This window comes from Heterocephalus glaber, unplaced genomic scaffold, assembly GCF_053883595.1.
Source record: "Heterocephalus glaber isolate CG9 unplaced genomic scaffold, H.glaber_assembly_v1.0 deba00001472, whole genome shotgun sequence".
Taxonomy (NCBI): Eukaryota; Metazoa; Chordata; class Mammalia; order Rodentia; family Bathyergidae; genus Heterocephalus; species Heterocephalus glaber.
The window spans coordinates 35,337,933-35,365,422 of NW_028258315.1; the positions used below are offsets into that span (position 1 = coordinate 35,337,933).

Below are 27,490 nucleotides of genomic sequence, written 5' to 3' on the forward strand. Positions count from 1 at the left end.
AGTTTTCTGCTTTACAAACAGTCTAAACATTATTCTGTTTGGAGATAGGTTAACATTTAATTCCTTAAATGAGTTTTATTTAGTTGAGAGGTCTTGCCTGTTCATTTCATATTAGCATATAGTAGTCCCTGTTTATGGAGTTTTGCTTTTTTGAGATTTCGGTTACCTCAAGTGTGGTCTGAAAATATTAAATGCAAAATTCCATAAATACATAATTTGTAAGTTCTAAATAAAATTTTAACAAAATATCATTACTATTCTGTTTTAATTGTAATAACAATTACTGTTAGTCACTTACTATGCCTAATGTATAAATAGGTATTTATAAATTTGTCATAGATATGTATGTACTGTATAGGAAAAAGTAGTACATACCTGTATAGGGTTCAGTACTATCTGGTTTCATACATCTGCAGAACTTGGAGTATATCCCCTATGGATAAGGAATGACCATTATGTATTTTAACAGTTATTTTCTCCCTTGTAAAATTACCAAACAGTTCATTATATGGCATACTTAACTTGTACATTCATTTAAGAAGCAAGCAAAATGAGCAATGAAGGCAGAGAAATGAAGGTGAGGATTAATGTTCAGAAAATTAAAAAAATAACATCATTTGGATTGTTTTCAAATAAAATAATTTAAAAAGCACCAATTTTGTTAGAGGGAAGGTTTTTGTTTAGTATGTGAATTGAAAAACACTTAATAATTTACTTTTAATATTAATTTTATTCTTTGTTACTTTGCTTGCATTCTGTACATAAACTTTTCTTGCAGGATAATTGCTATCTGTGGATTTGGGACTAATGTTGGGGGGACTGAGTCTGAATTAAAGCTGAACTTGTAATAGACACTATAACTTGATCAGTAACTTGAGCTGCTTTAGAAGCACCGCTGAGGATGGCTTCTACTTTGACCTGCCCAGTAGGTACATATTGTTGAATGCATAGTTCTTTTGTTGAAAGCATCTTTTTTTCTTAAACTTTGTACTGGTCAGCCTTCACTCAGATTTGCTTAGCAGTTCTATTCGTAGATTTTACAGTAAACTCTAATCTGTTAAAGTCTGTGTTTATCTTGAATCAGTACAGCTTTCCCACAGATATTTTCATCAGTGAGTTTTACTCGACCCACAGTGTTAATAAATATTTGGGTGATATAGCGTAAACAGATTTAGATCACCAGTGAAATGTCACACACTAGTTCTGTGACGTTGAGTCATTAATTTAACTAGGAGGCTTGATTTTTTTCCCCGTTTGAAAGTAAAATGGAAAGGTGTTAACTGAAAGTTTTCTAATGGCCCTTGAATATTGTTTCACATTTTAAAACATGGATCCTGCCAGCCAGGTGCTCCAGGACTCCTTTCTGAGCCCCTGTACTGTGTAGCCCTTTGCGCATTCCTTCTAGGAGACTCTTTCATGTGCCAGTCATTAACCATTACCTCAGCTGAATACATGGTCTTACTCTCAACCCTCCCCAGATGTTTCCTCTCTAAGGAAGCAGCTCCATTGTATTCCTAGTCATTTATTTCCTTCCATAAAAAAAATATTTAGTGACTAGCCCTTTGAGTTCACGGTTCTAGGTCAAAGGTCCAGCAGTTCACAAAAGTGTCAGAAAGTTTGCGTTCTCTTTGACACACCACTCTATTTTATCCTCCCCAATCCCCGTTTTCAACCAACCCATGAAATTTTACTGATTTCAGGTTTTTTTTTCTTTCTCTTTTCAAGATGGCTGGAGGTCTTAAGTTGCCTAAGCTAGCCTTAAACTTATCCTCCTGTCTCATTCTCCTGGCTAGCTAGGAATACAGGAATGCACCACTGTCCCTAGCTTTGATTCTAGTTCTTGAATCTCTTTTTCTTTATACTGGGATACTTCTTCTGCAGCATGTAACAGGTTTTCTCTGAGCACCTGTGAAGCACCCTGCTTTAGAGGTCACATCCATACTCTTGTCTGCTGGAACCCTTGCAGCTGTTCACACAGTTGTCCACAGAGGCACCTGACTATTGAGCTGTCTAGACCCGTGCTCTTCTTCTGCATCCAAGGGTAGCACAGGTGCAGGTGACTAGGGGTCTTTGTAGTGGCTGCAGTTGGTAAGAAGCTGTATGGCTCAGGACCCAGTGCTTCCTGAAACACTCCATGGGCACAGCCAGGGGTAGGGTTCTGACAGGTGCCAAGCTGCATCAGTCCCATCAGGAATTTATGATGACTGGACTCCTCCTTGCCTAGGTGCAGTTTATCCACTAGGAGTCATTTTACCTTGAGTGGAAGGACCTAGGAACGAAATTCTTATGCAGAAGGAAAGGGTTTTGTTGACTCTTTACTGTTCCGCAGAGTTATAAGTCTGCATCTTCTCTAGCCAGATCACTGCAGTTTTTTCATAACTAGTCTTCTTCAGGTACTGGGCCTTTGATTGCCCCTGATGAGTCTTTTTTGTATTCTTTCATCACTGTCCTCCCTGCTTCACCCCAAACTGAGCTCAGCTACTCTTCTGCCCTGTACTTATCTCTTTCTCTTCCTTTCTTGAGCCGCTTCCTCACCTACCCCAAACTCCTCATCCTTCATGTCACTAAGATCTGACTTCCTTGAAGAGTTAGATCATGTTTATGTATTCTCAAGTCATCCTGTACTTTTTCTTTGTAGCTGGTAGCATAATCTGAAATGGGTAGTTTATTGCATAATCATTTGTGTTGATCTTGCTCAGTAGATTGCAGATCCTTTGTCCCTGGAGAAATCCTAATTTTGGTTAAATCCACTTTTCCTCTTTCTCCTGCATTCAACTCTTAGGTTGAATTTGTGGCCTCTCATGTCAGTCAGGCCCTGTGCTGTGACATTCCCATTTCATTTTCCAATCCTTCCTCCCTCCCAGCTTATTCTTTGAGAAGATGGAATCAGTTGGAGAGAGCTCTGCACCCTCTTCTCCCAGCTATGTCCTCATGACACTGGCTGTCCTCTTACACTCCTTGGGGTGTGACCTTGCCTCCATCATTGAAGTCCTGTTCCCTCTTCTCTTGTGGATGTTGTTCATGCAGTGATTTCTTCTGTCCTCAGTCATTGGAGTATTCTTTCTCAGGTCCTTCCCACATCTGTCCCATGTCTTATCTAGAACTAGCACCTCATTGGTTTTCCCACCCTCACCTCAGAAGTGTTACCTGCGTTCCTTTGTGTCCCACTGCACTATCCTCAGACCTCCTTTGTGTCCCTGCTGCTCTGCTGGGCCTCCATCATGGTCCCCATCCTCTCCATGTTGCTCACCCAGCAAACATTTTTTTTCTTTTTAAAAAAATTTAAAAAATGTATTTCAACACAGGGTTTCACTAATTTGCTCAGGTAGGACTCTACCTTGTGATTTTTCAGCTTGTCTCAGTTCTGGGATTGCAGGCATGTGCCATTGCACCTGGCAGATACAATAGTTTGAAGCTGCTTTTTGGGCTTTGTCATTGCATTTATTAACTGTGGCTCTCCCTCCAACACACGCCTTGTTTTTCCTGTTTTCTTCATTCCTCTTAAGTCTTGTTGGTACAATGTCTCTTCTCTGAGGCTCCACCACTCACTGGTGTGTAGTTCCCTCCTGACACTCTGTTGTTCATCTGTTTTACACTAGTTCCCAGGTGAACTCAGCACCTATGGTTTTGAGAACCATCTGCTGCTGCTGGCTCCCAGATTTGCATATTGTCTCTGACTCCTTTTAAATACACATTTCTGTAGTCACCTAACTACTCACTCCAACTCTAACTGGGTGTCCTGTAGACATTTCAGACCTGCTGTATCTGAAATTGGGTTCTGGATGTCTCCCAAACTTGCTCCTTTTGTTGTGCTGCCCACTTCAGGAAATGTCACCCTCATTTTCTCAGTGCTTTGGACTTACTTTGCCTGTGAACTCCTGCATTTTTTTCATATTCCATGTGATATCAGCCTATCTGCTAATCCTGAAGCTTTACTCAGGGTGTTTTAATCAGCTTTTCTTTTTAACCTCCATCACCACCATCCTAGTCCAGGCCACCTTCTTTTACCTGTCCTCTGTAATCATTCACTTTCTCTCTTGTTTTCCTGGGATGCTGTGACCAAAAAGTACAGTTGGACAGCTTCAATGACAAATCTGTTATCACAGTCCCAGAAGCTGGATGTTCCAGATGAAGACGGCAGCAGGATTGCTTTCCTCAGAGGCTTCTGTCTGTGGCTTGCAGATGGTCACCTTTTCACCATGTCCTTACATGGTCCTGCCTTTTTGTGTTCTAATTTCCTCTTAAAAGATACCAATTATCAGCTGGGTGCAGTAGCACACTCCTGTAATCCCAGCACTTGGTGAGGCTGAGGCAGGATGGCAAGTTCAAGTCCTGCCTGGGCAATTTAGTGAGACTTTGTCTCAAAAACTAAAAAGGGTTGGGGATGTAATTCAGGTCTAAGGCCCTTGGCTCATTCCCCGCTACTGGAAAAAGGGGTGGAGGGGAGCACACCAGTTATATTGGATTAGAGGCTATTCTAATGACCTCTTTTTAACTTAAGTATCTCCCTAAAGGCCGTGTTTCCACATACATTCTGAAGTTCTGATGGTTAGAGCTTCCATGTTATGAGTTTGCAGGAGACACAGTTTAGCTTATGTTTTTCCCTTTGTTCACAGAGCATAAATGAGATTATATCACAGCTGTGCTTAATTTTCCATCACACAGAGGATACAACCGAAAGTTCTTTCCATGGTCTACCATAACCAAGTTTTGCACAACTTCACCTGTGCCTGCCCTCTCCTTGCACTGTGTCCCACGCACACTGACAACCTTGGTTTGTGTAGCATGGAGGCCATTAGACATATTTCCTCTGCCTATAATGCTATTCCCTCCAATTTGCATGACTCAATCCCTTGTTTTCTTCACAGTCTGACTCAAATGTTACCTTGTCAGAGTCTTTCCTCAATGATTCTATATAAAATAGCTCCTTGACCACCCTTTGTCTTGTTGCTTTTCTTCATAGCATTTGTTGCCATCTGTGTAAACATACATATTTCCTTACTAGTTTGTATGCACATGACATATTCTCTTGTATGTTTGTGTTCATATGACACATTCTCATGGTAGTGTGTAGATACATGTGATACACATTCTTATACTAGAGTGTGTGTTTACACCATGCACATGTGTGTTTATATGTGTGTAGTCTCTTCCTCATTAGACTAAAAGTTCTTCGAGGGCAGAGACTTTGCAGGACTTGTTTATTCCAGCTTTCTAGTCACCTGGAATGATCATAGTCTTACATATGACAGATATCATCTGTCCCCTTCACTGATTTGTAAATAGTACCCAGTCTGTTTGTAAATACCTCATTGATATTTGTTGAATAAACATATTTTCTCAGAGCTGGTTATTATGCTCTTATCTGGGGCTTTTGACTAGAGACTTCATTGATCGCATAGTAAAAGTTATTTTAATTTAGAATTATTTTAGAATTCAAAGCCTGTATTTTAAAGTCTTCTAAGAATTGAAATGCATTTTTTGTATTGTGATAAATTACTGACTTTTAGTTGTTTCAGTTTTATATTTCTATTAACAAGTGGTAAAAACTTTACTGAAAATAGTTTTATTTGTCATTTTATTGGTTAATGGAAATGAATTATAGTTCATTTGATGTTATAGTGCCCTTAACTTTTTTTTCTGTTATTTGGCTTTCAGTTATAGCCAGTCATAAAAAGTGATAAAAAAAAATTGATCACTAGTTATGTATTAGACACTGTGTTTGTATTGGTCATAATGATGAGTAAGTCCATGATAAATAAGTTCTAGAAAGAGAAAGAATAGTCTCATGTTGTAGCCATGACAGAAAAATATTCAAGATTCCCAGGAAATCTTTCTTTTCTGATTTTACTCTTAGCAGCAACTATCTGGAGAAGATGAAATAGAATGCTCTGATAAAGATGAGCCTGATATCGATGGGGATGTGTCCAGTGACTGCCCTACCATTCGGGTTCCACTGACATCTCTCAAAAGCCACCAGGGAGTGGTCATAGCTGCCGACTGGCTGGTTGGAGGGAAGCAGGCAGTGACAGCCTCATGGGACAGAACAGCAAACCTATATGATGTCGAGACGTCTGAACTTGTTCATTCTCTCACAGGTACCTCATTGAGAACATTGAACTTCCTCACTGGGTGCTGTCAATTTATGTTCATGTATTTAAGTCTGATCTTGCAAATTATTTCTCACCAGAATTGCTTTTAGTCTTCTTGGCTCTTCTGTTGTAATTTTTGGAGATCTTTTCTAATTAATGGAATAATGGTAGCTAAATTTATTTTAGCTTTAGAAGATTAATTGTAGCATATAGTAGCTATTTAAAATATGGTTGTTGCATCAGTTTTCTATTTCTCTGTGACAAATTTCTACAAATTTAGTATATTAAAACAGAATTTCCTACTTCATGGTTTTCTTTCCAGGATTTCTAGGTCCATGGTAGCTCCCATCTGGGCCTGGGGCCTCAAAGACTGAAATGAAGGTATTGCCCAGGCTGGACTTTTCTTCTGAACTTGCTAGTTGGGAGAATCCATTTCCTCACAACCATGTGACTGAAACTCCACAGGTTCTTTAGATGAGCACTGCTCTGAGCATTTAGAGGCCACTTCTTGGTTCCCGGAGACCTCTCTAAAGGCCTTTCCCCACATGGCAGTTTGTTGTCTTCTAGACTAGCAGGAGTATACCTCCACTGCTCTAAGTCCTCCAGCTTCTTTGAGGGCCTGGACCCTTTGAAAAGGCCCTCCTGCTTAGTTCAGGCCACCTAACATACCCTTTCTTTTAATTAACTGAAAGCCAACTGTGTAACATCTGTGAAATTCTTTTTGCCCTATAATGCATCATCATTACTCTTTCACCATATTTATAATTTCTACCCAAATGCAAGGGAAAAGCATGTACACAGCATGTATTTTACCAAGGGCTCACAGTATTATGCCATTAGAATTTATTCTAGAGGTGAAGAATTGAGATTTAAATTGTACTTAGCCTATTAAAGTGATTGGTCTGGCCATGTAACTGTTAGGATTTGAAAATGGATGGTACATGTATCTGGTTTCCTGCTTCTTTTAAATGGGTGGCTGAAGAGGCTTCCAGCTTAGGAGGGAAACTGGTCCCACTGTGAATCCACATGTTATTGAATGATTCCTTTAGGTTTACCTTTCCATTAGATATTAGCAGTGGAGCCCATAAAGATGTGTGTTTTTTATTGTTGTGTTTTTAAAAAGCTTCACTCTGTATCGGCAGGTGGATGACCTTGCGTTTTTGTCATCTTCTGGTTGCAGGGCATGACCAGGAGTTAACGCACTGTTGTACACACCCCACCCAGCGGCTTGTGGTGACCTCCTCTCGTGACACGACTTTCCGCCTCTGGGATTTCAGGGACCCTTCCATCCACTCTGTGAATGTTTTCCAAGGACACACAGAGTGAGTTGCGGTCATTCACATTTCTTACCTAGTTATGAAAAAGTTTGTGGATTGCCATTAAAACTTAATTCTAATCTTAGTTTTCAGTATTTACACTTTATTCTTTTTTAAAAAGACTGTTCTTTTCCTTAGCATTTAGTTCCACTTTTCAAAGGAATTTGGAGATTAACACATTCCTGCTGGCTTGAACCACCAGTGGTACATATAAGACTGTCCCATTGTATGGCTCCTACCACTGGCAGTACAAACAGATTTAATCATTTCTATTTATCTTTTTACTAATAAAACTAATGAAAAGTCTGTAAATGGACTCAATCCAGTTATGGTAGTTGCTTGAATTTGAATAATTACTGCCCAAATATAAATATTATTCATACCAAGTAAAATTATTACAATAATCAAATTTATTTCATTAAATTAAAAGAAATTTATTTATATTTGTGAATTTCTTTAGAAGTATTTTATACGTAAAGGTGGCTGATTTGTGCAGAGTGTGCAAAATGTCATAACACGTTGGGCTTTTTTTTTTGTTTTTGTTTTTGTTTTTTGAGACAGGGTCTCACTATATAGTTCAGACTGGCCCTGAACTCACGATGTAGCCCAGGCTGGCCTTGAACTTGTAGCAATCCTCCTGCCTCAGCCTCCCAAGTGCTGGGATTATACGCACGTGCCACCATGTCTGGCTATTGGCCTTTTTTTTATGGCCACAGCAGCACCCATTTTTTCAGATAGTCACACATGTACCACCAGTGGTTCAAGCTGGTGGGACGATCAAATTCAGCTGTGAATGTGCTTAGAGATGACTGATGTTCTCTAAAGAAATTGGATGGGGATGGAAAGGATCCGAGGGAGGATGGAGGTAAAGGAAGAATTAGGAAGTAGTCTAGGTTTGGTGGGAAGGATGGTCACATCATCTTCAAGTGGCTCTGATTGACGGTGTTTGCAGCCACTCACAAGTTATCTTAGTGCATTTTTAAAAATCTGGTTTTTGTTATTACATGTATTTGCAGGGCATATTCTGGGAAGTGTCCACAAACATAAACAAGCACTTGTAAGCATAGACCCTCCGTCTAGTATTTGTCCCTCTGCTTGGATTTCTTTCAGGCAACTTGAGTATGAGGATATCTTAATTCTTTCACAAAGTTGTTTTTCTCCTAGTCTGATCCTTCTCAGTAAATGAGAAGACCATTTGTCTAGTTCTTCATGACACAGACCTTGGGATATTTCTTGATTCTTCTTTTTTAAAACTCTCTTTCCCTACTCCTCCATGTTGTTCCCCGTCTATCCAGGCATACCTCACAAATACAGTATATTCTGTGTATTGCTGCCCTTGCACCTCTGTTCTTTCCAGACTCTTACTGATTCTTATGTGGATGACTTGCTTGTCCTGCTTAATACCGTGATGTTTAGAAGGGTACCTGCCTATAGTACTTTTAAATGCATGAATAACTTGTTCATTTGGTTACTTGCAAAATCTGAGGTTTAGCATTAGATACTAAGTTTTAGACTTACTGTTGAAAATGTTAATAAAATGTTTGAAAGGAAAATAAGACAAAGTTTTTTATGAAGTTTGAGATTGAAAAACAAGTAGTGCCTCGAATCTGAGGTCCTGAAGGACTGTTAGTGGTCAGCAATTTGAGTGTGCATTGAGATCTTCATGTATGTAGCGATATCTGTTCTAGGAGGCTTTCTTGTGTTCAGTCATTTCGTCATAGCATCAGGTCTATTCTACTGTGTTGAGCAATGATGACCATAGTAGCAGTCAGTCTTTATCTTCTCGTGACCTGAACACAGCACAGGCTGCTGCTTTCTCTTGCACAGTACAGGTCCAGCTGTACCCCTGGAGCTCCGCTTTTGGACTTCAATCCTGTATTCCTAACTTTCTGGTGACTAGGAGGTCATGGCTGGGGGACAACTGCTTCCTAGCCAAATTAGCATGGATGAGACTCTCCTTGGCAGCCACCACCTGTAGAGGGGACCCAACTGCAAAGTATCAGGCAACACTGTGTGATGTAGATAGAGTGAGGCCTTTTCTGCTGCACCTCTGTTTGTCCCTGGCACATACTCTAAGGCCTAGAGAGCAGAAGGCCTGAGGATTCCAGCCCAGACAGTCTTATTCCTGAACCTGCAGACTTTTTTCTAACAATTTTGTTTTGAAAAGTTTCAAGTTTACCTAAAAATTGAAAGACTAGTATAGTGAATATTCAGTTTACTCTTCAGATTCATTTGTTTTTATTACACATTTGTTTTTTATTTCTTTATTTTTCTGCATATACACATTTATCTGTCTATATAGAATATATATTTATATTTATTTATTTTATTTTTGCGGTACTTTTATTTATTTTTTGTGCAGAAAGAAATGAGAATATATCACTGAGAGTTGATGGGAGTGTGTGATTTACCTTTCAAGGTTGTTTCAGCAGTATGTTTTTCATTTGCATTCCTCTGGTTGTGATGTTTGGGGGATGTTTGAAATATCTAATTAATGGTATATTTTTGCAGCTGATCAATATGAGGATTACACCTGGTTATGAAGGAGTTCTTCATGTAGACTTAGGAATATGATTTTTAACTTAGTCTTCTAAGTTATGGTTTAGATTCATTTTAACTAATAGAATGAAAGTTTTAATGAAAATAGAATTTATGTGCAAATCTTATTCTTATTTCTTTATTTTATTAGTACATGTTTGAAGTACATAATGTTTACATTCATTATAGGGAGTAGGTACATGTTTTTAACATGCCTTAATTCTTTTTATTCCTCTTCCTCTCCCCTTCCTCCCCATCTCTAGATCCCCTTCCCATTTGCAAAAGATCTATCTTCCTATTCCCTTCTGTCTTTTATTTTAAGAAATTTTTTATATTTTGGATTTCTCATAGAAGAGAAGTGTTATTCTTATTCAGATTATTTACATTTTCTCTGTTCTTCATCAGAAGTGTGAACTGCCATATTTTACTGATGTGTAGGTACAGAAACAAGTTTTAGAAAGTTCTTTCTTTCTTTTTTTTTTTTTTTTAGTTCTTTTATTGGTACATTTTAGGTACACAGTTCATTTACATTTATCATTGGGTGTTTGTACCTGTACATGATATATCTTGGTTCTTATTTTTTTTCCTCATTACCTGTGCACCCTTCATCCCCTCTGACCTTCCCTATTTACATAGATTTCATTTCCATTTTTTTTTCTTTTCTCATAGTATTTCCTTTGCCTCTTTTCCTTTCCCCTTCCCCTCCCTCCACTCCTTCGTCTTTGAACCTTTTTTCCTATTTCAAATTATCAATTACTCATTTTAATCATTTTAACCCTTGCTTACACTATCAGTTTCTCACACTAGAGAAACTATTCGGTATTTACACGTGTGTCCTATTTATTTCACTTAAGAGTATGGCCTCGATATGCATCCATTTAGATATAAATGACTCTAGTTTTTCATTCTTTATGGCTGAGTAGTACTCCATTTTATTAAAAAAACCCACATTTTCTTTATCCAGTTTCCAGTTGATGGGCACTTGGGCTGCTTCCAAGCTTTAGCTATTACAAACTGTGCCGCTATGAACGTGGGTGCACATATATCACTGTGGTATGATTCTTTTAATTCTTTGGGGAAGATACCCAGCAGGGGAATAGCTGGGTCAAATGGGACCTCTAGTCCTAGTTCTTTGAGGTATCTCCATACTAACTTCCACAGTGGTTGCACCAGTCTACACTCCCACCAACAATGGAGAAGGGTTCCTTTCTCCCCACAACCCCACCAGCATTTGTTATTGGTTGATTTCATGATAGCAGCCATTCTTTCTGGGGTGAGGTGGAATCTCAGTGTTGTTTTCATTTTCATCTCTCGAATGACCAGTGATGTTGAACATTTTTTCATATATTTGTTTGCTGCTTTTACTTCTTTGTCTGAGAAATGTCTGTTCATTTCAGATGCCCATTTTTGAATTGGGCCTTTGAATTTGGGGGTCTGACTTTTTTCAGTTCCTTGTATATTCTAGATAGTAGCCTTTTGTCTGAGGTACAGCTGCTAAAAGTTTTTTCCCATATTGTAGGTTGTCTGTTAGCTCTCTTGGTGGTTTCTTTTGCAGTGCAGAAGCTTTTTAATAAGATGAGATCCCAGTTGTTGATCCTTTCTGCTAGTTCCTGTGCTGCTGAGGTTTTGTTCATGAAGTCTTTTCCTATGCCAATGTCTTTAAGAGTTCTACCTAACTTATCTTCCAGCAAGTTTAGTGTTTCTGTCTTAATATTTATATCTTTAATCCATTTCGATCTTAGTTTAATGCATGGTGATAGGTATGGGTCTAGTTTGAATCTTTGGCAGGTTGAAATCCAATTTTTCCAACACCATTTATTAAATAGGCTATCTTTCCTCCAATGAGGGTGGTTGGCTCTTTTGTCAAAGATGAGGTGGCTGAGCATGTCTGGAGTTGTTTCTGCATCTTCTAATCAATTCCACTGATCCTCAGGTCTATTTCTTTGCCAGGACCATGCTGATTTTATCACAGTAGCTTTGTAGTATAGTTTCAAGTTGGGGATTGTGATACCCCTGCCATGTCTCTGTTGCTTAGAATTACTTTAGCTATTCTAGGTCTCTTCTGGTTCCAAATGAATTTTTGGATTGTTTTCTCTAGTTCTGCGAAAGTATATTGTTGGAATTTCAATTGGCATTGCATTGAATCTATATAGTAGTTTTGGAAGTATGGCCATTTTCACTATATTGGTTCTTCCTACCCAGGAGCAAGGGATGTCTTTCCATTTTCTTGTATCCTCCTTGATCTCTTTTTTCAGAGTGCTGTAGTTTTCAGTGTAGAGGTCTTTTGCTTCCTTTGTTAGATTGATTCCTAGATATTTCATCTTTTTGGATGCTATTGTGAAAGTAATTGTTTCCCTAATTTCTCTCTCAGTGAGTTTGTTATTTGTGTACAAGAAGGCTATTGTTTTTTGAGTGTTGACCTAATATCCAGCTACTCTACTGAATTTCTCAATTAAGACCAGAAGTCTTTTGGTAGAGTTTTTTGAGTCTTCTATGTAAAGTGTCATATCATCAGCAAATAATGACAGTTTCACTTCTTCTTTTCCTATCTTTATTCCTTTTATTTCTTTCTCTTTTCTAATTGCTGTGGCTAATGTTTCCAGAACTATATTGAACAGGAGTGGTGATAGTGGGCATCCTTGTCTTGTTCCTGATTTTAGTATGAAAGTTTTCAGTATTTGACCATTTAGTATGATGTTGGCTGTTGGTTTTTCATAGATAGCCTTAATCAGGTTAAGATAGAGACCTTCTATTCCAATTTTCTGTAGGGTTTTTATCATGAATGGGTGCTGGGTTTTGTCGAATGCTTTTTCTGCATCTATTGAGATGATCATATGGTTTTTGTCCTTGACTCTGTTAATATGGTTTATTACATTTGTTGATTTATGAATGTTGAACCATCCTTGCATCCCTGGGATAAATCCGACTTGGTCAGAGTGTATGATCTTCTTGATGACCCTCTGTATTCTGTTTGCCAGTATCTTGTTGAGGATTTTTGCATCTATGTTCATTAGGGAGATTGGCCTGTAGTTCTCCTTTTGGGTTGGGTCTTTAACACTTGCTTCCAGGAATGAATTTGGAAGTATTGCTTCCCTTTCAATTTCCTTGATGAGTTTAAAGAGTAATGGTGTTAGTTCTTCTTTAAATGTCTTGTAAAATTCAGCAGTGAAGCCATCTGGACCTGGGCTTTTCTTTGTTGGTAAATATTTTATTACATTTTCAATTTCACTCATTGTAATTGGGGTGTTTAGAATTTCTACATCTTCTTCATTTAACTTTGGCAATTCGTATGTATCTAGGAATCTGCCCATTTCTTCTGTGTTTTCCATTTTATTGGAGTAGAAGTTCTCGAAGTATGTATTGATGATCCCCTGGATTTCTGTTGGATCTGTTGTGACGTCACCTTTTCCATTCTTAATTGCATGAATTTGTGCCTTTTCTTTCCTTTTTTTGATAAGGTTGGCTAAAGGTTTATCGATTTTATTTATTCTTTCAAAAAACCAACTTTTTGATTCATTGATTTTTTTGTATCATTCTCTTAGTCTCCATCACATTGATTTCTGCCCTAATCTTTATAATAATTTCCTCTCTTGTATGAGCTTTGGATTCATTATTCTCTTCTTCTTCTAGGAGCTTGAGGTTCTGCATTAGGTTATTTATCCGAGTTCTCTCTGTTTTCCTAATATGGGCATTCACTGCTATGAATTTCCCACGTAGAACGGCTTTCATTGTGTCCTATAGATTCCTGTATGTTGTACTGGCATTTTCATTTACTTGTAGAAACTGTTTAATTTCTTCTTTAATTACTTCTGTGACCCATTGGTTGTTCAAGAGAGTGTTACTCAGTTTCCATGTGTTTGTTGGGGTTTTGCAGTTTCTTATGTTATTGATCTCCAATTTTATTGCACTATGGTCTGATAATATACGGGGGTAACTTCAGTTCTTTTACATTTACTTAGATATGTCCTATGAGCTAGCATGTGGTCTATTCTGGAGCATGACCTGTGTGCAGCCGAAAAGAATGTGTATTCGATTTTGTGGGGTGAAACACTCTGTAAATATCTGTTAAGTCCATTTGTTCAGTAGCTTGGTTCAGTTCTAGAATTTCCTTGTTAACTTTTTGTCTAGATGATCTGTCTATTTGTGATAGTGGGATATTGAGGTCCCCCACTACAATTGTGTTAGTGTTTATTTGGTTTTTCATGTCTATTAATATTTGTTTTGTATAGTTGGGGGCATTTGTATTTGGTGCATATATATTTAGGATTTTCATCTCTCCCTCTTGGATTGTTCCCTTCACAAGGATGTAGTGACCATCTTTGTCTCTCTTAATTAGTTTTGGTTTGAAATCTACTTTGTCTACAAATAAGATTGCTACCCCTGCTTTCTTCTGGGTGCCTGTGGTGTGGAGAACTGTTTTCCATCCTTTTACTTTCAGTCTGTGAATTTCTTTTTGAGTTAAGTGTGTTTCTTGTATACAGCATTTTGTTGCATTTTCCTTTTTAATCATTCTGCCAGTCTATTTCTTTTGATTGGTGAATTGAGGCCATTAACATTGAGAGTTTTAATTGATGGATATTGATTTATCCTTGTCCTGCTGTTTTACTTTTGTTGGCTCTTTTATTTCTTATTTTTTCCTCCTTTCCCTTTAATGTCTTACCTTGCCTGGTGCCTTCCCTCTGTTGGGCCACATGGAGTTGTGACCTTCATTGCTTTTTTCTAGGATATTGTTTAGAATTGCTTGTAGTGCTTGTTTGGTGTTCATGAAATTTCTCAGGTGTTCTTTGTCGTGGAAGTATCTAATTTCCCCATCGATTTTGAAAGATAATTTTGCAGGATACAACAGTCTAGGTTGGAAGTTATTTTCTTTTAGGGCTTGAAGTACTTCACTCCAGGCTCTCCTTGATTTGAGGGTTTGTGGTTGAGAAGTGTGCTGTGATCCTGATGGGCTTTCCTTTGTAGGTGATTTGTTTCTTTTCTCTAACTGCTTGTAGGATTTTGTTTTTCTGTTGGGTTTCTGGGATCTTGACTATTTTTTTTGATCCTGGCTAGTTGGAGTTCTATATGCTTCACTTATCTGTATGTCCAATTTTCTACCTCTGTCTGGGAAGTTTTCCACTATTACTTCTGTGAACAGTTTTTTTATGTCAATTTTGTCTTCTGTTTTTTTCATGGACTCCTATCTGTCTTATGTTATTCTTCTTTGCATCGTCTAGCAGTTGTTGGATTGATTTCTCGTGGTCCCTTACTATTTTTAAGAAATCTCTATTTTCATGGTCTCTAACCGCGATCCTGTTTTCTATATCTGATATTCTATCTTCAGATTCCCTTAGTCTGCTGTGGATACTTTCAATGGAATTTTTGATCTCCTAAATATCTGTTTGAATCTGTTTCATGGATTCTATTTCTTTCTTTTGTTGGGCGATCATGGTTTCCATTTCTTTCTTATGCTGGATATTCATGGCTTCCAGCATGTTTCTGAGCTCATCAATTTTTTTATCTGTTTCTGTTCTAGATCCTCTAATCATATCTTTCACTCTGCTCACCATTTCTTTGGATATCTGGGAGATTATTTCTGCTTTGAATTTTTCTAGAGCCTCATTCATCTGTTTTGTTACTTCCTGTGCTATCAGTTCAGGGTATCCAGGTGGTTGGTTATGGGACTTTTCCATCTCATTTCCCCCAGGATTTACCCTTGGTGGGGTGGAAATCTGAGTTTGTGCCTTGCTTAAATGTCTTCTCATTTTTGTTTTTGGTACTGTCCTTGGTTTAACTCCTGGGTTGATAGTTTGAAATTGCTTATTGTAGGTATCTTTGTTGCTTGTAATTAGAACTCTTATGGAATGATTGCTTCTCAGAGGTGTCTTCCAGATATAGCTGGTCTTTAAGTTTTGAGTCTAATGACTCTAAGGCTATCTCATTTTCCTTATACTAGGAAGGTTCATTGACTAGATCAATCACAACACCTTAGCCCAAGTGATACAATCAGCAACAGCATTGCATCAAGTACCTCTTTGAAAATGACATTTTGTGATAGTTATTAATCTATCACCTTTAGCTGTGTGAATTAAATCAAGATCGAGGACCAACCCAACATATAGTGAATAAACTCTTCAATATAACAACTTTACCCTTTGGGATGGGGAGTTAGAAGGGTTTGGGGAGGGAGGGATAGATGGGAGGAAGGATAGGGGAAGGTTAGCAGTGTTGTCAGAGGACACAGGCGAGAAGGAAAAAGAGAATAATAGGAAAATAAAGAAGAACTCCGACTGAGGACCAAAACAGGGACAAAAAGGGAAGATGAACAATGTGGGACAGCAAGAGAGTGAGTGTAAGAGAGAGAGAAAGGAAAGAGAAAAGAAAGAAGGAAAGAAAAGAAAAAAGGAGAGAAAAATAAATATTTGCAAAGAGTAGGGGAAAAAAATTAAAGGTAGGAGGAGCAAAAGAAAAGAGGAAAAAAACAAAATAATAAAACTAATTTTGGGAATAAAAAATAACCATGAAGATGAAGGGCCTCTTTCAGGGTATGTCTCTGCTGTCACAATAGACAACGTGGGGAGCAGTGTGCAGATATAAGTCAATGAGTCTCAGCAGGCCAGTCGCAGACCCATGAGATTCAGGCAGGTTTCTGGCTGCAAGTCCCAAGTTGAGCTCCCTGTCCTCCCATAGCGTTGAACTCTGCAGAGTTGTATTGCAGGTTCCAGCTGCCCTTCCCCTGAAGATAGACCGGTCCTGATGGGAGGTGAAGATGACTCCAACTTACCCAGTACAGTGGTCTGGTGGTCCGGTGTCCTCTGCGTCTTTGTAGTGTGGAACCAGGTGGCTGTACAGAGGAGCGGGGGTGGGGTGGGTGGGTGGGTGTCCAGTGGATTGGTGCATTCAGCGCACGTTCCACGGGACTTGTGACGTTGCTATGGCACCCGCAGACCTGCCTGTCTGCCGCGGGCTCGAAAGTTTTTTCTTTGATACTAATTTGCTTGCTGTGTCAGATAAGGAGAAATTTTAATATTTTAGCCCTTTCTGAATTGGCCGGACGTGCAGAGTTTCAGGAGACTGGAGTTTCTCTGCCTGCACGTTCTGGGAGGATGTAGGGTTCTCAGCCTGATCTGCCCTCCAGCCTTACTCCTGTAGGCTTAGAGTTTGGTCAGCAGATGGAGCTGTAGACATCTTTATGGCGTACAAAGTATTTCTTTCTAATGTTTGATCAGCAGTAAGCCTAGAAATACCTCAAATTTAGAGAAAGCAAGTGAGACATTTCATAAAGGTTTATTTGAGAAATCTCCTTAGTAATTATTGCCTTTTGTCTCTGTCTTGGGTTCTGGAGGTCTGAGATCATATGACAAATAAAACTTACAGAACCATTTATGTGCAGATGTATGGGGCAGTGGTGGCAAACCTATGGCACATGTGGACTGTTTGTATCATTGAAAGCTCTAAAAGATTTGCCATTACCGGTGTAGGGTATCCACACCAGAGCACTTATTAAGAGCAAACATGAGCATCTTAATCTTCCTTATTAAGAGCGGAGGAATGGCTGATGTCTATTGTATGTTCTGTTTAATCATTTATCTGTGGTGTTCTGAATGTGACTTATGAAAACAAATCTTGGGCCTTTCCTCTGCAGCCTTAGAATTCTGAGAGCTCCTCTGTTTCAAGAGCCTTTTGGCAGTGATCTCAGTGTCCGTGAGGGCATCTGTGAGTCCCGGAAGTGTTCCTGTTTTATTACCACCCTGAATCTGAGGGAAGTAGCTACCCTGTCTGCACGTCTAGCATGTAGCGCAGTATCTGCACCTCAATAAATACGTGGAAATCTCTTAGAGCTAAGAAGTTTATTGCTAGGTCTGCAGTACTTTTTTTCTAGTCTAGCAAGTAACTTTATTGGTTTTCCATGGAGATTTTCTTTGGTCCTATAACTCAGTTCTTTTTCTAAATATTAAAAGTAAAACTCAGACTTGCAGTAAAAAAATTTGCTGTTCTTATTGGTGTAGTCTTGAAGAGTTGTATCTGAAGTGTCTTTTAGTAAATCTTTACTTAAAGGCATTATTTTTTAAACATAATGTTGACTCCAAAAGCCTTTTTCATGTAATTCATTAGTGATGTGAAAATCTTGAAAATTTTATCTTAGGGCATATTCTCAATTACAGAAACAGCATAAATTCTTTAGTAAAGTATATTAGAATCTAATGTCTTTTATAATGTGCATAATTGATTTAATTATCTAGTTAATTTGAATTTCTGTATATTGGGTTTTCTTAAGGCAAGGTATAGTCTGTAGGCTTCAAGATTATTAGTTCAGTTCTGTAATCTAATTTCTCTAGGAGCTGGGAGAGAATTTTTCTCTCTGCTTCTTGTTTTCTCATACTAATGCCCCTGTACTTTTACAGGGCTTCTGTGCTATTTTGAAAAACTAGAGTTTGAAATACAATTGTAAGATAAAAATCTGTGGCCAAATGGGTCCCCTTGAAATTTGTGCATTCATTATTTTTGCTGGATAGAGATACAGCTGCTTGATGTATGCTGTGTTTAAGGCTTTTACCGTAAATTTTTAGAAAGGATTAAAAAGGCTTTTTTCTTTTTTGCTGTGTTTTAGTTATTTTCACATTGCATTATGACATTTCCTCATAACAGAAATTCTTCTGTAATAATATTTACTTGATATAACTGGCTGTTATTTGACTAGTTAATAACCCAGTGAACCAACCTATATGAAAAATAATTTTTTATATTTTATATAACATTTTACTAAATAGCAACAATGCATTTATATATTCTTAGAAATCATAGAAATGTAGTTTGAAAATTTTTGAATGTGACAGGAATTTCAGCTATTGGCAGTTTATTTTTTACATATTTCTATCCTAATCATCAAGAGCTAGAGCTGAAATTCAGTGCTTTTTACCTGAACTAAGCTAAATCCTTATGTATTCCTGTGTTTTCACTTGACAGCTAACACCAGCAAGCCCTTTCTCCTGTCTTGTGTTTTGCACTTTCCTCTTGAGTTCAGCTCACATAGACCTTTTAACATCACTCTCACTGTATGGACTGTAAATTTAGGTTGTTCTTTAACAGAAGGACCCCAGCTTCCAGCCTCTCAGATTCTTCTGGTCGCTATGGCCTTCTCTAGGAGCATGGAAATTTTCTCCCTGGCCCCTACCCCGCCTTTTACTTTGTTTTGTTCTGTTTCAGTTGCTATAAAAAGGAACTGACAGTTGAGGCAGTCACTGGTCATTAAGCTTCCTCCATGGGTGGCCAATGACTAGTTAATACCCGGCTGACAGTATTTATTTATAAGTGTGAATACACTTTGACATTAACAAAAATCTGATATTAGCTCAATGTGGATAAAATATTTGAGAATGTGCCATTGTTTCTTTCTGCTTTGCTTTCTTTCCACATGATTACTTTATCCTCAGAATGTGAATTTTTCATGTTTTCTTGTAAACAAAACAAAACAATTTAAAAATCAGCTTAAAAATTAACAATGATTACTTTGAAGTTATTGCTTTGGATTTTGTGTCATGACCTTTACAGTTTTCTTAATGCTTCAAAAAAGAAAAAAATGTTTGGAAAATGCCCTTTTTATCTAGATGGTGGTTGATTTTAATTATAATTGAATTTCGTGTTTTGTCAAAGTCAGTATGTGGGAGTTAATTTTTGTAGGCTGTGGCTGGGGGAGTGGCTAGGCAGCAGCGAGGTGGGCAGCCTTCTCTTGGCAAGTGGCCTTAGGGAGTAGAGATTTTAGAGGGTGTATTTGATTTATAAACGTTTTAGTATTTGGAGATTGCTTTTTTTTTGGTACCAGGGATCGAACTTGGGACCTTATGCTTGCAAGGCAGGCGGCAGAACCACTGAGCTAAATCCCGGACCCGGAGATTGCTTTTAAACTATGGAAATGGGTATCTACTGAGTAGAGCCAGAAGCACCTCCCAAAGTGAAAATTTTTATTGAAAAATAAAATGACCTATAGATAGTGGTTTCAAAACCACATTTTATGCCTTTGAACTCAAACTCCATTCCCAGTTTTATATTCCTTTATCCATATGCCTGAAAGTATGGTTATTCTATCTTCTTTTTAATTAGATGGATTAAAAGTAATTTTACGGAGGTTATAGATACATAATTCCTAGCAGTGATTGGTTGATATCTAAAGTTATCATGAGGATAACTAAAGACTTAACAGGCTAATGGTATAAACTCCAAATGTATTGCCCCATTTTAGTTTTTTTCTCAGCTTGATTATTAGCCCAGACAGATTGCACAGATTCATTGAGAAATAGAATGGGCAGTATTTGGCAGAATGGCATCTAACTGTGGTGGTTGTGTGTAGGTATGTTAAGGGTGTTTCTTTTGTATTAAGTAGTGAATGTTTTGTCTGTGACCACAGTCATAACCAAGGAGACGCTAGTAGACACAGTGTGTTTACCTGTGTACAGAGTTCTTTCCTAGAATGAGGACCCATTCTGCAATTTTCACACATTTCACTGGTGGCTCTTCAGTGTCGGCACCTGCAGAGGTGCTATTTCCCTTCTTCTGAGTTTACTGTCCTAAAGTCTGAACAGACAGTAACTTACTGAGCCAGTCCCTTGTTGATGTATTTTAAAATTGTTTTCCATTCACAATTTAGTTTTCAGAAGTAAGAGATTTAATATTTATCCAGTTTTCCATTTTGAAACTACTGATTTAAGGATGGTCATTCAAGAACTAATAAAAATGCTGATGTGGTGGTGCACATCTGTAATCCCAGCACTTGAGAGGCAGAGGCAAGAGGATCACCAGAGTTCAAGGCCAGCCTGGGATACATAGTTTAAGGTCAGCATGAACTACATAGTGAGACACTCCCGCCCCCAAAAAAACCTAATAAAAATAAGGACTGCGAGGAAATTTGTGCCATTTAAATTGTTCGACTTGGTAGCTTTTGTTGTGAGTTGTCAGATTCCATTACTTTCACTGAGATGACCTAAAAACTTCAGTACTCAGTACTCACATACTCCCTGAGATAGACAAGAGACATCTCGCCATCAGATTCTAAGGGTGGGCAGAAATCTGTTTGTTGTGTAAAGCCAGTGGAGTGGGGAAGAGAGCAACTGCCAGAAGGTGTAGTTTATTTTGGAAAAGATGGTGGTAGCAGTGCATATATTTTTGTTATCAGCACATGTAGTGCTGGACAGGCAGCCCATTCCACACTTAGCTGAGGTGAGCCTATCACCTGGTTATATCTGCAGCTGTTTTTACTTCCTGTCACACTCAGCTGCTGCCTGAATTCTCTGCTTGCAACTGAGCTGCAGGGTTCTGACACTCAGTAATAGAGCAGAGTAACACTTCATTTAATTGCCATCTTTGGGGAGTGAGATGTTCCACGTAAGTGATTTTTCTAGTAATCCCTCAAGAACCAAAACTTTTTAGCCTTAAACTTTTTAAAGTTTGTGTGTGTGTGTGTGTGTGTGTGTGTGTGTGTATGTGTGTATAAAGAAAGGGAAATATGTATGCTTTTAGGAATCTTGTATGTTTCATTATATTACTTTTTCAAAGTAAATGGCCCCCAAAGGTTGTGTCTTTTTTTGTTTGTTTTGTTTTTTGTGACAGGGTCTTGGTATGTAGTTCTGATTGGCCTTGAACTCACTATGTAACATCCCGGGCTGGCCTCGAACCCACGGCAATCCTCCTGCCTCAGCCTCCCAAGTGCTGTGATTACAGGCATGTGCCACCTCGCCCAGCCTCTGCTTTGTTTTTATTTTGACTACTCTGGAAATTGGTTGTTGCTTTTTGGGACTTTTGTGTTAGTGTCTACCTCATTTTCTCTTATTTGTTGCTCCTAATACTGTTAAGGGGGATATAACAACAAAAATTAATTCTGAATAAGAACCTAAGAATCTTTTCTATAAAGAAAGAACATGAGTGTGTGGATGTTAGGAATTTCCTTTGATATTCCGAAAGACCATGTTGGAGAACAGGCCAGGGGCATATGTATGTAAACCACATATGCATACGCCTCCATTCATCCAGGTAGCTTCGTAAGAAGTGGTATGTGTCCTTGATTAGTGTTGGTCTTCTAGGAAGATTAGCCAGTATATGAAACAGAAAAATCAAGAGAACACAGAAGTGAGTACTGTACTTAGTCCAGACAGCACAGAGCTAAGTGCTGTATTACTTAGTCCAGAGAACACAGCTTAGCCGAGAGCTGTTACTTCGTCTAAAGAGCACAGAACTGAGTGCTGTTATTTAGTCCAGGCGCCACAGTTTGACATTTCTATAATGGTTCTGCTTCCTTTTGTGTAAAGGTCAAAGTGATACTTTCTTGTTTGCTTAGTTAATAACTCAAGAGGGTTCTCATTTTGTCCAGAGTGTTAATGGACTAAACTTAGAACCTTTTTAGACATCAAGAGTAGTAAGTACAAATACTTTCTTAAAGATAGTTTAATTTGGTTAACAACAAAAAGGATTTTTAAAAAAATATTGTTTGTCTGCTTAACAATCGCTGTGGGGAGGCTTCCAAAATATTAAGGTACTATATTTGCCCCAGGGTATATCTTTTACAAGGAAGAGTTGATTTAAAATATATTATGCCTGGGCCAGGGACTTAGCTCAGTGGTTCCAGCACCTGCCTTGCAAGCGCAAGGTCCCAAGTTCCATCCCTGGTACCAAAAAATAAAAAAAATAGAAAATAAAATATATTGTGCCTGTTTACAAGTTTCTTGAGGAAAAAGGTCTATTTTGATGAATGTGTTGTACTTGTGAATTGCCATTTAAAAAGAATGAGTCAAACACTTCATTTCTCTCATTTCTCCCAATGCATGGGGGTAGGCACAGTCAGTGAGGTAGGAGGAACTATGAGTATCCAGTGAAGAAGGTCAGTCTAGAGATGAGCTGTCACCCCAACTCATCAGAGCCCAATAGAAGGGCTGTGTCGTGAGTAACCTCACACAGCTTTTTTTGAGGGGGCGGTTTTTGGTACCAGGGATCGAACTCTGGACCTTGTGCTTGTGGGGCAGGAGGCGGAACCACTGAGCTAAATCCCTGGCCCCCACACAGCTTTTCTGGTGGTGTGGTGGGTGGTAGAAGTGGTGACCCCACCCATCCCGCCATGGGCTGTAGGACCTTCTGAAGAAGGCTTGCTGCAAAGGGGTATGGAGAGGTGGGTCAAGAGGATTTTATTTTCCAATGGAGAAGTGTGGGGATGATGAGGCAGAAGTAAGTGCATGACAGTGGTAGAGGAGGGGAGGGAGATAGTCATCATGGCCATATTCCTTAGTCAGGAGCAGAGGTGGGGATATTTGTGACAAACCCTGGTGGATGTTAGGTCTCTGCTGCTTGTGGAGTTTTGTTTTTGTTTTTCTGGAAGTTGGGCATGGACGTGTCCTCAGGTAAAAGGTTGGAAATGTCAGTAGGTGTCTGGGACTGTGGGCAGCATGGCTGTGTGCAGGTGGGTTTAGGGTGTGACTGTAATCATCTGTGCGGGGGCAGGTGTGGAGTGTGCAGAATGGTTAAATTAGGTTTTCCTTAGTGAATGCAAATGAAGTGGAGAAGGCTGAAGGGCATTTAGGTGTGATTGTGATGCTTGTCTCTAGATACAAAGCTGACCTTAGAATCTGAATATGTGTAGGTTTTTTGTAAGAAAACAGTGATACTATGACTGCCTTTCTTTTTGTGTTAGTGTTGATGGGCATCTTGTGACCTGTGTATAACACAGAGGATGGCAGAGGACAGACTTGCAGTCTTTGGAGAGTTGATTGGCCTCAGTGGGTCATGCATTGCAACATCTGAACCTTATCCTAAAGGAGTACATATATGTTAGCTACATCTTGATGAACTCACATAGTTAAAACATTTTCCGTTGCAGTATTTCACAGTCAGCCCCTTCCCTCATTTCTGTAGCCGCGCAAATCCTAGTGGTGTGTGGTAGAGGAGGGCAGGTGTGTTTTCCACCTTGAGGAGCAGTTGTTCTGGTAGTTTTTGCCAGCGTTCTGATGTTCTGTGGGGTCTGAGGCACACTGAGGCCATTTGCCCACCATCAGCTAGCTCCTCAGGGTTGTAGAGGATGGAGGGCTTTTGAGCATTCTGTGTAGTGTGTGCTCAAATGTCTGTCTCCAGATGACAGACATGTAAACTGGATGAGTGCCACACATGAGCTATCCTTGGGTGCCTCTTCTTACGGGAATGCCATGTGCTGGAGGATTGTGATAGTAATGTCTTCTGAAGGTTTAAAAGTGACATTTGACTTTCAGGCTATTCTCATCCAAGTGTGGAACTTGTGGGTACCTTCCTGGTACCAGACTGTTACTCCCTTCAAAGCCTGCCTCAGTAAGTAGCAGGTTCAGGCATAGCTTGGTTTAACACGTTCATGTCAGAGTCTTGCTACTGGGTGGCACCTGTGATACATGTATAACTGTCCCACTGGGGGTCTTTTTATTAATTTTATTAGTAAAAAGATCAATAAAAGTGATTAGATCTATTTGTATTGCCAGTGGTACAAGCCAGTAGCTTTTGCCAATCTAATATTTGAGGATAAAAATTTTATATTTGAATAAAGTTGACATTAGTTTTTCTAATTATTCTAATAAATAAGGTTTGTATTATATGTGTTACCTTAAAAGCTGATATAATATTTACTTTTGTGATGTTTTAATAATAAAAAACTTGAAAATTATTTTTATACACTAAATTACATAATAGATACTGTTGGGACATTAGCTGTTGTTAATTTATAAACATATGACAGATAACATCTTAGATCCAGAAAGAGACTGGAAAGTTACATTATTAAAACCTGAGGTCATTCTTCGTGGAATTTAAATGTGGTACGTTTCTCTCAGATTTCTTTAAAATTACTGATGCAATTACAAATACTCTAAACTTAGTGATAGTTGTGTATCATGTTATTAAATAGGAATAAAACAGAATGACCAGATTTTGAGAAAGCAGAGCCTTGACCATTGGTATTGCAAGAATGAAATTACTTTACTGTAAAAATTTTAAACTAACTTGTATTGAACTGAATGTCATCTTTCAGTAGTTTCTGTAGAAGGTTCTTACTCATACAGTTAATTTAGCCCTATAACTAAGTATATTGTTTTGATGTACTTTGAAGTCACTTTAGGAGCCTTTGTCTCTGGACCAGTCATCTGTGTGGTTATTACAAAAGCTTGTTTGTAGCTTCAACGTGATGACTATTAGAGGCATGGTTTTAGCCATTTGAATGATACTATGTACCCTAAAACTGCTTGTATTTCATTAAAAAGAGGTGAACATTGGTGTGTCTGTCACTAGAGGGGAAGCTTCACAGGCAGCAGTTTTATCTTCTTTTGCATATTTTCACAGCATGACTTGACACACAGTAGGTGCTTAGTAAGAAATTGTTGAATGATCAGTTCTGTAGTGTAGACTTATCAGTTATTAAGATTGAACCTCCATGTGATTGCCGACGAGTGAGAATTAGTAGAGTAACCAAGTGAGAGTATTGAGATAGAGTACATGTTACATATCCAAAATTTTATTTTTCTAGGGAACAGCTGACTTTTAAAACCTGAAAGAGAATCATGTGTGATATAAATTTGACTTTTCCTTTCATTGCTTTTTTGTCATAGAGCCCAGTTTTTTGAGAGTTAGCCAACAAGGAATATTAAAAAATGTATTTCATTTGGACATGATGTGTTTTTCAGACATCTGAATTCTTAAGATACAGGCTCGAGTGACTTCTGAAGCACATATGATAGGAAGGCAAAAAGAGTATCTACTTTCTGTGGTCCTAGAATGCCTAGTTATTTAGGCTGTCTGGTTACAAAGGGTGAAGACTTGTTTTATCTGTTAGAAATTTGGTTTTGTACATAGTTTGGAAAATGACAGCCAGGAAGATATCTGGTAATCTGATTACTTTGAGCACAAATGATGCAGTTGTACCATGTTCAGCTTTGCACTGTGTAGTGTCCTGTGCAGCTACATCGGAGGGTTCTGGCTTGGCTCCTGGGAACTCACTTTGGTTACTAACTCCAGGTAGTACTTCATTTAAAAGTCCAGATCAATTGGACAATCTAAGAATTGTACACGAACTTTAATGTTAATGCTGGAGTATACCTGAATAGTTGACTGACCAAAGTAATAAAGTCCCAATGATGCCTTCAAAGATATTCTTTTTTTTCGTTTTTTGTTTTGGTACTGGGGATCAAACTCAGGACCTTGCACTTTTGAGTCAGGTGGCGGAACCACTGAGCTAAATCCCTGGCCCAAGAAATTCTTTTTAAAGATGGATTCTCTGTACCTTGAACAGGTAAGCCTATGTTCTAAGGATTGAGATGCCCCATTTCTACAGGGAGTGCTTGTTTTCTGTAAACATTGATCTGTTCTTCAGATATAAAAACCTTATTTTGTGGGAATCTACATTCAAAAAATAAAAAATGGAAACTCTGTCATGTTTTAACGTGGTGCTAGAAAAGCACACTGCATTAGCATTTCATGGTCTAGCATTTTCCACATCATATATTTTTTTTCTTAGCCGTGAAATTTCGGCAGATTGTTATGCAAAACAGTTTCATGTCTCTGTGTGACTGGGAAGACAGCTGTTAGTCCTAATGAGGAGTGCTAGCATTACAGGATTTCCGTTGATTGAGACCCACAGAGGGAGCAGAATGTTCCAGATCAGGCAGTGGTGTGTGGTGAGAAGGTACCATACTGTCAGCTGGAAGTACATGCTCGGGTGCTCTCCATGACAAGATAAATGACTTTTGCTGGAGTTTGGCAGAGTCTGAAGCTTTTCCAATGAATGGTTTAGCTCACCAGCCTCCCTGAGGGACCTGTGGTCTAAGGGTGCCTTTAAAACTACTGCTTCTTTGCCAGTTTTTTTCTTTTGATGTCCCACAATACCTGTCAAGATTGTGATTTATTAAAAACCTAATGTCTTTTAGCATTTCATTAACATAGGGTTAGAGGATCTTTTGTTGAGGCCCTGCCCCACCCCATTAATTTAGCAGAATGTTAGCTGAAATTTAACTTGGCCAAAACCTCCAAAGAGAAGTCAGTAGGCATCTTTACCTTTAGCTTTTCAAAGATGTACCAGTAGTTGAAGCTCTAAGTCTTATTGCAAACTTTGTGTAGGGAACAAAAATACCTGATTTGTAGTTCGAGTCTTACATTGTTGAATAAAGAATTCAGATGGTCACATACAGGTTTTGTAATTGACCAATTTGTAATTGACATATATATATATATATATATATATATATATATATATATTTTTTTTTTTTTTTTGGTACTGGGGTCCTTGTGCTTGTGAGGCAGGCTGTGCTTGACCAGTATTGTAAAGAGCTATTAAAAAGTGTTATAGACCTAGCCATGTGATTTTTTTTGGGGAAAAAAAAAACCCCAGATGGGTCATTGGGTTGATTTTTATAGATTTACCCTCTCAACCCCCTTCTCTCTTTATTGCATATGGCTGTGTGCAGGATTGTATCTTCCTTTAGGTGTTATGCAGTGTTTCCCACCAGGCAGGATTTGGCTTCCCAGAGACACTTTGGTTGTCACATTAGGGGAGGCGCATGCAATGGTTCTGATGCA

At 38.5% G+C, this 27,490-nt stretch overlaps 1 protein-coding gene and 1 long non-coding RNA gene across 7 annotated transcripts in view; one reads left to right on the top strand and one right to left on the bottom strand.

The window, feature by feature from the left end:
- The window catches only part of LOC147826317 (uncharacterized), a 35,244-nt gene extending 18,457 nt beyond the window's left edge, over positions 1-16,787 (bottom strand). For both annotated transcript variants that reach the window (XR_015439463.1, XR_015439462.1), the window contains exons 1-2: positions 16,710-16,787; positions 376-433 (exon numbers count right to left, since the gene is read on the bottom strand). This is a non-coding gene — a long non-coding RNA (uncharacterized LOC147826317). The remainder of the gene's footprint in view (positions 1-375; positions 434-16,709) is intronic.
- The window catches only part of Wdr37 (WD repeat domain 37), an 89,773-nt gene that overhangs the window by 51,517 nt on the left and 10,766 nt on the right, over positions 1-27,490 (top strand). For 4 of the 5 annotated variants that reach the window (XM_087181944.1, XM_021266341.2, XM_013075805.3 and 1 more), the window contains 2 exons: positions 5,858-6,098; positions 7,273-7,414. In XM_087181944.1, the coding sequence (XP_087038070.1) occupies positions 5,858-6,098; positions 7,273-7,414 (383 nt within the window). The remainder of the gene's footprint in view (positions 1-5,857; positions 6,099-7,272; positions 7,415-27,490) is intronic. The other variant, XM_087181945.1, reaches the window with a different exon arrangement.